Source organism: Galleria mellonella, unplaced genomic scaffold, assembly GCF_026898425.1.
Source record: "Galleria mellonella isolate WM207_F2 unplaced genomic scaffold, CSIRO_AGI_GalMel_v1 utg38, whole genome shotgun sequence".
Classification (NCBI taxonomy): Eukaryota; Metazoa; Arthropoda; class Insecta; order Lepidoptera; family Pyralidae; genus Galleria; species Galleria mellonella.
Genome location: NW_026442090.1, coordinates 7,345,001 through 7,357,969, shown reverse-complemented (window position 1 = coordinate 7,357,969; position 12,969 = coordinate 7,345,001). Strand labels below are relative to the sequence as shown.

At 31.7% G+C, this 12,969-nt stretch overlaps 2 protein-coding genes across 13 annotated transcripts in view; both read right to left on the bottom strand.

The window, feature by feature from the left end:
- Positions 1–6,012, bottom strand: part of LOC113522565 (60S ribosomal protein L30) — a 75,044-nt gene extending 69,032 nt beyond the window's left edge. The window contains exon 1 of the mRNA XM_052897836.1: positions 6,001–6,012. The gene's annotated coding sequence lies outside the window, so the exon portion shown is untranslated. The remainder of the gene's footprint in view (positions 1–6,000) is intronic.
- Positions 1–12,969, bottom strand: part of LOC113522993 (potassium voltage-gated channel unc-103) — a 34,971-nt gene that overhangs the window by 14,611 nt on the left and 7,391 nt on the right. For 2 of the 12 annotated variants that reach the window (XM_031913904.2, XM_052897831.1), the window contains exons 1-6: positions 11,858–12,497; positions 7,481–7,908; positions 5,131–5,214; positions 4,122–4,269; positions 2,995–3,176; positions 2,101–2,121 (exon numbers count right to left, since the gene is read on the bottom strand). In XM_031913904.2, coding sequence (XP_031769764.1) covers positions 2,101–2,121; positions 2,995–3,176; positions 4,122–4,269; positions 5,131–5,214; positions 7,481–7,738 — 693 coding nt within the window. In that variant the 5' untranslated portion in view covers positions 7,739–7,908; positions 11,858–12,497. Of the gene's footprint in view, positions 1–2,100; positions 2,122–2,994; positions 3,177–4,121; positions 4,270–5,130; positions 5,215–7,480; positions 7,939–11,857; positions 12,498–12,969 lie in introns of those variants that run through there. The other 10 variants (XM_052897830.1, XM_052897832.1, XM_031913915.2 and 7 more) reach the window with 8 other exon arrangements.

The window sequence follows — 12,969 nt, the reverse complement described above, 5'->3', positions numbered from 1 at the left end:
CTCAAATTGCATTAAACACATATACTTAGTTATACAAAAAATATAGATGAATAGAGAATCATCCTATTTTGCAGTTCATGTTATTATTTAAATTTAGAATAAGATAAATATTGTGCAGATAATTGACACGTTATTCGATTTTCATTTAATTCTTAAGTTGCGTATATACAATATTATAATAAAATAAAAAATATTAATCGTGTCCACAGATAACTTGGCACCTGCCATTAAAAAGATCAAATAGGTTTGTGACGTGACATATTTCAGAATTTTATTAAAAATATTTTGGAGGATATAGGTAGATAGATGATTAGGATCAGGATAGTAGGAATAAACAAAAATAAAGAAATTATTAGAAAATAATTTATTAAAAAATAACAATATCATTTAGTGACTTTGCCAGTGTCAAAGATAAAATTATATTTATTTACAGTCGAACAAAGACATCTATTATTTAGTATTTTATTTAACATAAATTTTATCATTAGATTTGTTTAAAATTTGCTCGTTGATTTATGCATACGAATATACTCATACACTATTTTAGATCAATTGAATTAATTTCACTTGTACTGTACCTGAACTTCAATCTATAATAATTATTGTTTTTGTATAATAAAGTCTACAAACAAACAAACTCTAGGTATTGATAATATGTCAACTTAAATAGTTACAAAATATTTATATAACTGTTTCGCATCAAATATTTGTGAAATTTCCTATTACAAACACTCAGATTGTGAAAATAGCTTCCTTCCTAGATTTCCCTGGAGACTATAGGTTAGTATAGTTTCCTTCAAAATGAGTTTATTGTGGTTTTTAAGAGTCTGCAACGCACACATGGGTCTCTTGGTGTCATAGTGTATGCTGTGGTAACTATTTACCATCAGACGGATGGTATTACCATTTTATCATTACTGTGATATAAAAACCTATATAATTTTAATGGTTTTACGCATCTATTGACATTAGAAATGTTTTATTACTTTAAAATTACTATTAATTTATTATTACAGTTTTGTACGTAATTGCCTATAAACTACTGAATCACTTTTTAACATGGGCATAGTCACGAACAGCAGTAAATTAAAAAAAAATTTAGTACCATATAAAGAAGTAGTAAAATTTTTATGTATAGTAAAATAAATAGATTTTGATGATGAATACATTTGAAGCAGGCATTTGGTACAATGAAACCGTCTCAAAATTGTTGGATGTAAGGTGGGTGCCTTTAATATGTAACATGTAGGGGACTGAATAACTTTGTGCTCATCATGTCGTGAATATAGGCGATTTACCTATAAATTTGTACAATAATAAACGTCTGGGAAGTGTGAGCGTATTTGCTGACAAGCACTGTGCACTTTGTGAATTTTGCACTTTGGTAATGAAAAGCCAATAAAAATGTTCCGCCAATATTTTTGACTAATTATTTCCCGAATCATAAAAATATGCGAAAATATATTTATCCGCCATTTGGTTACTATCAATAGAATTATCATGACCAAAAATATTAAATTTGTTCAGTTCAAAAACAAATATAGTTTATATTTATTATAATTTGCTTAGACATAAAATTGGAGGTGAAGGCCCTCTGGAGGTCACCTTGACGGCTTGCGGCGATCGTTACCACTAACGTTAACTTGACGTTAGAATCGCAAGTCTACCTTTAAAGCTATGATTATGATTTGTCAAACTATTATAATACTAGATATATATAATAACACTCTGTTATTTTGTTGCCAGAGTTAAACTAAAGTGATATATTTTCATTACAATGTCTTCATTATTATTTTGATCTATATTATGGATTTGGACTTCTAGATAGATATACGATACTAGGCTATTCATTGCACTGAACTCCTGACGGCGGGCAAGCTCGTGAAACATAGCAAGTGAGCTTTATTAATGTCGGGCACGTAGTGAGGTTTGAAAATGATCATAACGTTTTGCTCATGGGAAGCGTCCATATCTTCCATTAACGCATTCGCTTAGTGAATTTAAAATGGCTAGTGGAAATTAATTAATAAAAATATGTCAACTAAAATAGAATAAAATTGAGTGGCAGCAACATAAAAATAGTTCACAAAGATGGTATACCTCATCACTTTCCAGCCCCTGCTGTAACAAGAAATGGTATAACAAATTCAATACGCACCCACCTTTGGGCTCTCTCCAAACCGTGATTATTTGAGAAAAATTATAGAAATAGAAACACTTATAGTCGAAAAAAGAACATATAACTGGATGATTCATAATAACGATATGTTACAATATTTCGAAATACATAAATTAAAGGGTACATAAATTAATACGTAGGTATTAATTACAAACAAAAGTTGATGATATGAAGTTATTGATTTGTAGACGTATTAAGAAATAATTTAAAATAATAAATAGCTCTTCGAATTGGCCATAATGTGATCGAGTAAAAATTATTATGTAATTTATTTGTGGTACTTTTCAATAGTGACAGTTGCAATAACTGCATTCCACTACTGCATGTGATCGACTAGAACAACCAGGGCTTCATTTGTCCGAAATCGACGTTCACATTTGCCCGAACTTGGAAAAATAGGCCGATCATGGAAAATAACAAAGTATTTGAAAACAAATATGCATAAGTATTGTTCCTAGAAATAGTTGTCGTTCAGCCCTAGCTTGACCTACTTCACGTTTTGACCTCTTTCGCGATCTTTATACAGTCTGCATCGTATTTTGCTACCCTAATTTTATTATACTATACGATTATATTCATTTATGTAATTATTACTTATGTATATTTTACATTCACGCATTAAATAAAAAAATTATTGAACCAGTTCGGGTATAATGTCGTCGCATTGTGCCAATTTCCTTTTCGGACAATTGATTGTCTGGTGGTTGCTGTTTTCTAATTTTTAGGCATTGATTTAGAAGTCTAATACTAAGTTGTATTATGTGTAATATGTGAAATGAGATCGAATGTGGTGGTGGGAGGGAAAGGCAGCTCACTTCGTCGGTGTCGGTTCCGAACAGCAGAAGGTCGAAAGGGATGGCGGCGACGAGGTCGATGACGAACCACCCGCGCAAGTAGTGCATCGCTATCTTGGCCGGATCCGATTCCACCTCATCCGCAGCATTCACAAATGTTGTACGGAAGTTTATCAGTATATCGATAATGAAAGTTACGTCCACTGAAAATAAAAAAATAATAACAATGAAATATATAATTAATGCTCGTCCTAAGGCTAGGATATCTGTGTTATGAGAAACTAAAAACGAATGTCTCGGGTACAACTCAGAACATCCAAACCATAGCTAAAAGAAAATTGATTTTTCGGTAAAATTGCAACCGACAATCGAATTTGATTTTTCATTTATATATATATATATATATATATATATATATATATATATATATATATATATATATATATCAATATTGCTAACTCATACGCCACAAAAGTCAAGTGGAATATCAATTGCCTATCTAAATGACGATCTGGGAGATTGTTATCAATAGTGTTAAACTATGTCATGATTAACATGAAAATATTAAATTCTTACAGATTATATTGCTAATTCAATTAGATTATTTTATCAATTTATTATGGCTGTATATATTATATTATTTAATTTTGTAGAAAATCATGCAAACTCTATTGATATTAAACAAAAAGTCACTATTGTGCATGTGTCACGTTCACGAAGGGAGATTTTTTTGTAATTTTCTATAAGACACTATATGTTTCATTTAATACTATTTTGAATTGTTATTCTTATTTTAAAAGTTTTTGTTTTTTAATTTTAAGACCGTTTAGTAGAATGGACTTATACCTATGAAATTTGGCAACAGATGGATAATAGGTATTCTAAATATATTATTAACAGAAATATAAATTTTGTCAGATACTAATATTTCCTCTTACACAAACGTTAATACATTTATTTATAGGTATATTATAAGCTTATTTTACTCGTATTAAATTGATTTTTTCTCATTTTATGAACGCAGTTTAAAAAAAGATTTGCCGAAGTTTTTGGGCATATATATAACTAAGGGATTTATTTTCTAGTCTGAATTGATGTAGCAAAATAATATAGTAATAAGATGAAGTCAGAATAGAAGGTTTGTTTACCAATCATGTCAATCACCACAATGGGATCTTCTCCAAAGCTGCGCGATCGCTTGTCGAAGTCAGGCTCATTCAGTTGGAAAGCAGCCACGTACGGTGTGAATATCGCCGTGTAGATCACCAAAATTAGAATCAACCAATCCCAAGCGGCCTGTAATATTATATTTTTTATTTTACATGCGACTATTGTTGGTTACAAGCCTGTTTTAAGGGTGGCTATGTTGTAAACGCCGTTTTGTGGCGTGGCTAATAGAGTAGGTATTTGGTGCTTTTGCGTGTCGAGAACTAACGAGGCCGTTGCGGTAAAATATTATAATATTTCAATTTAATAACTATGGATTATGTTAGCATTTGTAGGAAAGAAGTTATTATTCATATCATCAATGATGTGCATTAATTATCGTATAGGCACCTAATCCACATGTGAAGTAATTAATAGATTCTTACCACTCTTATTCTCAATAAAATATTATGATGTCGAATCTAATGATAATCAAACATTGCTCAAGTCGAGTAACAAAGTAACATGTCTCGCGATACAAAAAACTAGTGTAGTGATAGGACTTGGTTTTAATTTTCTTGTTAATTTTCAATAGAAATGGTAATGGTGTAAATATGTAGGGTCATAGATAGTTGCACAAAACTCTGTTTATTGTTATAGACTATGTTTAATACCTTATAATAGTTGTTTTAATAATGAAAATTAATACATTGATACGTTTTTTACATGATTATCGTACTGTGTAGACAGATGGATAGACGCAAGTCGAGGATTTTATACTATAAGTACTGTAATATATACTACATTCTGATAAAGTAATAAATATCTCACACAAGGTATAAAGAGATTAAGTTATATTTATATTATCAATTACTGAATTTGTACTGACATCATTATTGTGCAATATTATTTAATGGTTTTGATAATTGAGCGATATGTTGCAATAATTCCTTTAGCATAACCTTTACATATGTGTATTATGTAATATATGGTACTCTAGTTGTAATTTACCTTGTAAGGAGAATGGTGGAGGATAGTGCAGGGATGAGATGGCTGCGTGGTCCCCTTGGGCCCCGTCGCACCCAGTGAAAGTACCTGAGGACAATGATGCCCATAACATATAAATTATATACTATATTAAACTGTAAAATATACAATTAAACAGTATAAAAAAAATAATCATAAAATAATTATTGGTATATGATTTTCATATTAATCATATTTCTTTTTATTTCTATATATTTTATAGAAATATTAAAAGTGTCTTCAAATATACTGGGTAAATAACTGTAATAGAGTAGACAAACAATATTTACCTACATTAATATGTAGGTATGGCAACAGTTTTAATATGAGTATATAATCTCGATTTAAAGAAGATAGTAAATGTACGTATTCACATATTGTAATAATACGATTAGATATAAAATTATATTTTTTTATCTAACTAGGTAGTTTGATATCAATAAAAATACGCACTTGTTTGGTAAGTACAAACCTAATTAATATAATAATAATAATAATAGATTTATTTTCTCTTCATAATTCATCACAGTGCAATACAATGAGACATGTTTATTATTAAAGTAATCAAATTATAAATATAATTGTGAAAGACTAGTGCCTGAGGTAGGTATAAGAATACCTGACTTACAGGTCACCAGGGCCTCAATCATATTAACAAAACACTATTTACATTGTTACTGTGAGTCAAGGCATGAAAATAATATAGATACTATGTCCAAGTAATTGATTACTTTTATTATTTTTAATATCTTATTGGATATAAATTTGAATGTTTCTAATTTTCGTTTTATTTATTTGACTATTCTTAATAGTGATTTCCTAAACAGCCATGGACGGAATATAATTATTTAATATGTAGAAAAGTTAGTGTAAGATCTACTACCTATGTTACATTGCAAAGTGCTAATAAAATTGTTATGACACAGTTTACTATCTTTATTACATTATAATGACAAAATTAACTCTGAATATTAGGATAAAGTGACTAAGCATTTGTGAACCAACAAACGTGTTTATCTATATAACATTTTGACTATCTTATTATATTATATATATATATCTTATTATATTATACATTTAAAACTAGCGGATCAGACAGGGGTTATCCTGCGTTTTTTAATTTTTAATTTTTATGTTTTATTATATTTGTAATTTTTATACTGTTGGTCCTTTTACTGCCTAATAAAATAAAGCCAGTGAGAGGAAGTACTTTTTCATTTTTTTTTTATTTACGATTAGTGGTTTCCTTAAAAATGTGAGTGCTTTTCTAAATGTATTGTTGGTATGTTTGTTTAGTGTATACGATGAAAATTGTAGTACATATTTATGACCTAATCTAAAAGCTTAAGAGCGTTTAATTTGCTAGCTGAGCATTTAATTTCTAAACATTGAAAATAAATTTGTTAATTTACCACAAATATTGAAAATTGTTAAATCATTTTTGAAAATTAACAGATAATTGTGACGTTGCTATATTTCGGTAAGCTCTAAACAACTATTTCTTAAGCAATAATTTTTCGACAACATTTGTTGAGATATTTAATGTAATATTTAGTTGCTATAAATCGATCGGTAGTTGTGTAATAAGATCGACGTGTTATCTCAATCAATAATTGTTTAATTTTTTGAAACCTCATAATTTACAAGCGTCTTAGTCTTTTAGACAAAGTAAGTACTTTAGAAAACAATATGTGTATACGGTTATTAGCAGGGACTTCATATAAATACCTACATAACAATTTTTTTATGGATCTATTTGCTAATTAGAAATATTATATATAGTACGGGTATATACTATGCACATTTTTCAATAATTATTAGCTATGAAAAAATTAGCAGCCGTAAATGACTACTGAATTTTTTTTAATGTACTCAATAGAACTTGAGCACTTACAGTTCAAGTTCGAAGTTTAATCAAGCGAAAAATGAATAATTTATTAATGAAGTGGTAAGTTGTCGCTGGGCATGCCCAGTATTCTAGAGGTAGCGAGCAATAAAGTACGTGTAAAGGTCAAAGAGATTCCAGCTAAATTAATCATTCACCGGTTCACACTGCGTATGCTATAATATTTATGGGTTTACAGTACAGGTTTCCGCCGCGAAAAAAATCATCACATAAATTGTCTCAAATGGCCGCAGTAAGTAGCGATTGTGTATCTTGAGGTTTACCGATCTTTTACTGGTCATTTTAGATATAATAATTCGACGAATATTTTAAAGTGAAGTTATCATAGATTTATTTTTCAATTAATTTCATTACATATATTATGATTTTGTGGTTTAACCGGTTGTGTTTCTTTACAATACAAATCAGGCAAAGAGATATATAATTTACCTCCTTGCCGATGGCTGGTAACCCGTTGAGGCCATTACAGGGCGGTTCAAGGCGAACAACACTTTTCCGAGAACCGCGGAAACCTGTGTCGCGTACACGTACGGAGGAACGCCAGGTGGATGGAGGCGCATCGTCGCGCGAGCCGCGGGCAGAAGCAACGCGCCGTGAGGTTGTGAGCGCCGCGCCACCACCACCGCCGGCGCCACCGCAAGGAGGCGTCACGATCAACGGCACGTCGGGGGGTCCACGCTCTTCCATGCCGCTGCCGCGCCAACGTTCTCACCGAAACCCGCCGTGTTCTGACGCCTCTAAGTGCTCACATTCCAGCACGGCTCTCTCGTAGGCCGACGCCGACTCCAGAAGAGCGATTGCCGTATTTTGCATAGATACACCTTTTATTACCGTGGATTCTTGTAACTCTTGAGTATCTTCAACCCCAAAAGAGTATTTATATTAAGCTTTATGTGATTTAGATGCAATTATGAATACGATGGTATGGTTTGTTTTAGGAATATAATGTCAGAAATAGTTTGTTTAATGTGGAGATCGTATATATTATATATTCCAAGATTTTCTTTAAATGACTGTTATTAATTATTGTAATTTTACCGTTCTAGGATCAGGTATAGAAACTTGATAAATAAATATTATAGGAATAGTACGTACGTCATTTAGGTTGACATATAAAATCAATTTCGTATCTTTCAATTTGTAAATCAATAATTCTATAAATTTGGGCCGCATGATATGATATGAGACATTTATAAAGTTCTGTAAGTAACTAAAAATGAAAAAAGAGGACGAGTCTCATAGTTTAATAATTTAGATAATAATAATTAATTTAAACTGTACTCATACGTTTATTGAAAGAGAATAAAACAACGAGCTGGTCGTATAAGATACAGAAAGTAAAAAATTTCATGTTTTTATGTACTTATATTTATTTATTTGTTGAGTGAACATCACTGATTACTAATTTTTTTTATACTACTGAGGTGGTAAACAAGCAAACGGCCCACCTGATGGTAAGTGGTTACCGTAGTCTATGAACGCTTGCAATACCAGAGGTATTACGCGCGTGTTGCCGATCCTGAAGAAACCTCTTTACCCCCCTTTTGAAGAACCCCATGCTGTAGTCTCGTACTTTTAATATCTATGGTAATCACATATGAAATGTATTATATATATATTATAACTGTAAAACAAAAAAAAATTTAACCCGTGCAATGATTTGGTTGGTTGGACACAAAGGCATCTTTCAGAAGGAAATTACATAATTTTCTAATTGCATTTATATAATAAAATAATTGCAAAATAGGTAGTAATTTTACTAATTATTAATAATATTAAAATTTCGATAATATTCAGTGATGTTACATTAAATATAGTTTTATTTTGAAAATCCTATTGAAAGAATTAACTAAGAAGAACTAGATTTGGAAATTATGAAACTGAAATGTTATTTTCTAATAATTAATTATTATTATAGAATTTATTATACTCAATATAATAATAATAATGTATGTTCGCTAACACTGCTCTCAAACGCTTTTTGTATTTACCTAATGGTTAGCTGGTAGGGAATGCCATACAGTATTATGCTTGTCATTTGTACGAATTTTATTATGTAATACAGAAATAAATAAATACTCAAAATACGATGAAAAGAGTACGTTGAGTACGAGGAAAGAGTAGTAAGTGTACCTATAAGTAACAGACAGAAATTCAAAGTTTGTATCTATATTTCATATTTAATATGAACATATTTTAAATATTATTTCAAATATGTTTAAACTGTTTATAAACATTGTTTTTGAATCTCCAATCTCCAAGGCAGCTTTTAGAGTGGCAAACAACCCTGTGCTACGATAACTGTTCGCTATTAAATAGGCAATATGATTGCATTTACAGGAAGAAACAATCTGAAATCCGGCGATAATATTCATGAGATTGAACAACTGTCTCTTAAGAATGCAGGGCGAAATATAAAAACAATTTTTCCACTTTTCGTATAAAATAAAGCGGAATTACTTGGTACTTATGAACGATATTTTTTTTGTAATTTGACCTTTGCCGTTCTGCGGGGAAGATTGTTTAGCTGTGAGAACTTTCTTTGAAGTAAACAATTTTTTTCTCAACACCCAATTGTAATAATCGCTGCTAAGTAAATCTAATGTTTTGCTTTTTTTATACAATGTAGGTGGTAAACAGGCATATAGCCCGTAAACGGTCTCAGTAGCCTATAGACGCCTGCACTACTAGGGGTGTCCGTTACCGATTCTGGAAAAATCTTAATATACCCTTTTTGAAAAATCCCATACTGTAGTCTTTAGGGAAAACCTCGGCAAGGGCCTCATTCCATAGCTTGAGCGTTTGCGAGAGAAAATTTCTTTGAAACCGCATTGCACGCGACCATTTAGGTTCAAGCATGTGAGCATAAATTCCCTGTCGATGATGAGCGGTGCGATGATAAAGGGCATCATTTCAAACAATTCATTAAAACACAATCCGTTACACAAGTGATAGACAGAACACACAAAGGAAGGCAAAGTCTTGCCTTAGATATAAAGGCTCCTTACAGCCTTTGAGCTTGGGATCGTCGACTATTTCCATAGCCCGTCTTTGAACTGAGGAGTCAAGAGGACCAAGCTGGTAACCCAGGTGCTCTAGCCCACAAGTGATTCCGTAAGGGGTCGGACTTGCGACTTGAATAATAATAGCCTTTGTCTCGGGGTGAAGTACCGTTTTGTTGTATTGAGCACCCCAAGCTTTTTGGACGCCACTTTAATCCTATCTTCAAGAAGAGCCCGGAACTCCACAGTAATTGCAATACTGTATATATGTACATATACAGATTTTATTCTTAAATTTATTCTGGGCGATAATTTTCATTTTTATTTTATTGTCTGTTTTTGTAAAACAAAATTATATTATAAAATAAAATTACTGTATACAATAGGTATACTTACAAATAACTAGACGTTGTTTGTACATGGAAGTTTCAATATATATATATATATATATATATATATATATATTGGTATAATAAGAGCAATAAAAGCTAATATAATATTTTTTAAAAATTTTGTCTGTATGTTTGTTTCAGCATCACAAAAATTACTGTACCAAATTAGATGGGGATTTCATAGTGGTGTTTCTGAAAATTCTTGATACGCTATTTAAAATCGAACTGTTTGATTGGTTTCCTACTTCTAAAATTCAGACGTACAAAGTAGCGAGTAAAAGCTTATATTTTATGAAATTATACACTTACGTAAATCATATTATGTAATATTTATATTCACGTTCAGAGCTATGTGTAAACATCGCAAAAAATTAAAATTAATCATGTGAGAGTTGATTGTGAAGTAGGAGTACCTATTATATTTCATTAAAACTGTGTTATTAGTTATTTTTCTTTATTTGTTTTATGGCCATAAAACTCCCACTGACTGTGCTATCTATAAAAAAATATCAGATATATAATCATTCACTATATCAATTGATATATATTCTCTTTCATGGTGAAAGCGCTTATTATTTTTAGAGATTTCTTTATATAATTAAATAAGTTATATTAATTGAATAAGTTTTCATATTCAATTATATATATGTGATCTGTTTTACCGTATCGAAGAATTATCAAAGGTATAAGTGTTGTAACATATAGTTAAATAAAAAGCCCTGTGAAAATACTCCAAGTGTTATCTCACTTATAAAGATCAACAGATTATTATTTTTCATTTAAGTATTTGTAACATATTAGAGGTAACATACCTAATATCACTACAAAAATTTTAATTGAAATAATAACAATACTTTTAGATATCCTTAAGATTAAGATATATATGTAAATTACTAGATAGAAAATAAAGCAATGATGCGTGCCAAGAATGTAAGTTTGGACCAACAAATATATGCTACTATGTACGAGTATTATATCATCAGATGTTTGGGGCATTCTTCCAGAACGCGAGAGGGAGGGGCTGCATGCTTTGCATAGTTTTTACTTAGTCGCCATTACATAAACGCATGTAATATAATAACTACCTACTGGTATAACGTGCTATGTGGTCATATTTATTGATACAAAACAGAAGTCACTCTTTGAAAGCAGTCATCATTCATTAAAGAATATGATTAGGTATGATTGAAAATGCATTGAAATCAGTCTACTGGACAGCAACATTCTACATGATTATTTTGACAAGTGAGGTGTTAAGTTATTTTTTAAAAAAAGTCAGCCTTATTGAAACGATGTGAATGTATGATTTTTGTAGTTTATGAGACTCGCCAAATGTAAAAATTTAAAATATGTTAATCTATTTTCCTACTAAGAATATAAAACGTATATAATGTAGACAAAGAAAACCATACCATGGTAGTCATAACTCCAAGCATGGATCGCGTTTTTTTCACTTAAAAATAGCAAATAAAAGCAAAAAATAATCGAATAAATATAAATCGCTTAAGCTCGCAAAGAAAGATACTCCAAGAAAAACACCTCTCGAGAATTGACGCAACATTCACTTAAAGAACTAAGCACAGGACGGCACCACTCTTATTATTTTTCTTTATCTTATAAACAACACGTACAAGTGATGTCTGACCACTTTTCGGTAAATACGTAAAAATCAAGCTTATAAGCTTTATTATAGCGTAACAAAAGCTGTTTGAGTTGCCTGCGAAACGATATAAATAGTTTTTATTTTTTAATGCAGTCGATCGATTAAAACGCTCGGCTTTAGTGTACGCTTGTACATTATGTTGGATACGTAAAATGGTTTCCGTTGTATATAGCAGACATACAGAAATCGTATAAAACGCGTCGACGTTCACTAAAGGCGAGAGGCCTAGGAACGATATTTAGATAACAATTCGATGGCAGTGTGAGAAGCGGCAGAGTCCGCAGCGTGGTCACCGGACGTAAACTCGATGGAGCACAAGCGAGCGGCGCACGCAAGAGGTCGCTGTGCGCGCGTCGGGCACTGGTGGTACGGACCCGCCGCCCGACCGCCACGACCGAACCGCCCGAACGGTCTCCGATCGGCGACGGAAACGGGCGAACGCAGGCGTGACCTCGCACAACCTCCCCTTTTACTCATCGAACATTTCAGCTGAAACGCATGGTGTCGCCATTCCGTGCTACTGAATAATGCCACCCCCGATCACGTGACTGGCCGACATTAAGTCTCGAGAATCTACCACGAAATGAATCCATTTATTTCAATCCATGCAGTACATGCCGTACCACATTAATAAATAACGATAATTTGTTTCGCAAGGGAAAATATGATCAGAATAACGACGATATATTCAATATAAAAATGGGCATAATGTATTAAAATAATTAATTTACGCTTGATAAGGAGATGTTTGTCAACTATGTTATATAAAGCACTCGAAATATTTATAAAATATGTATATACTAGCTTCCGCCCGCTATTTCGCCCGCGTGATCGGGATATTTCCACTGACCGAGATATGTC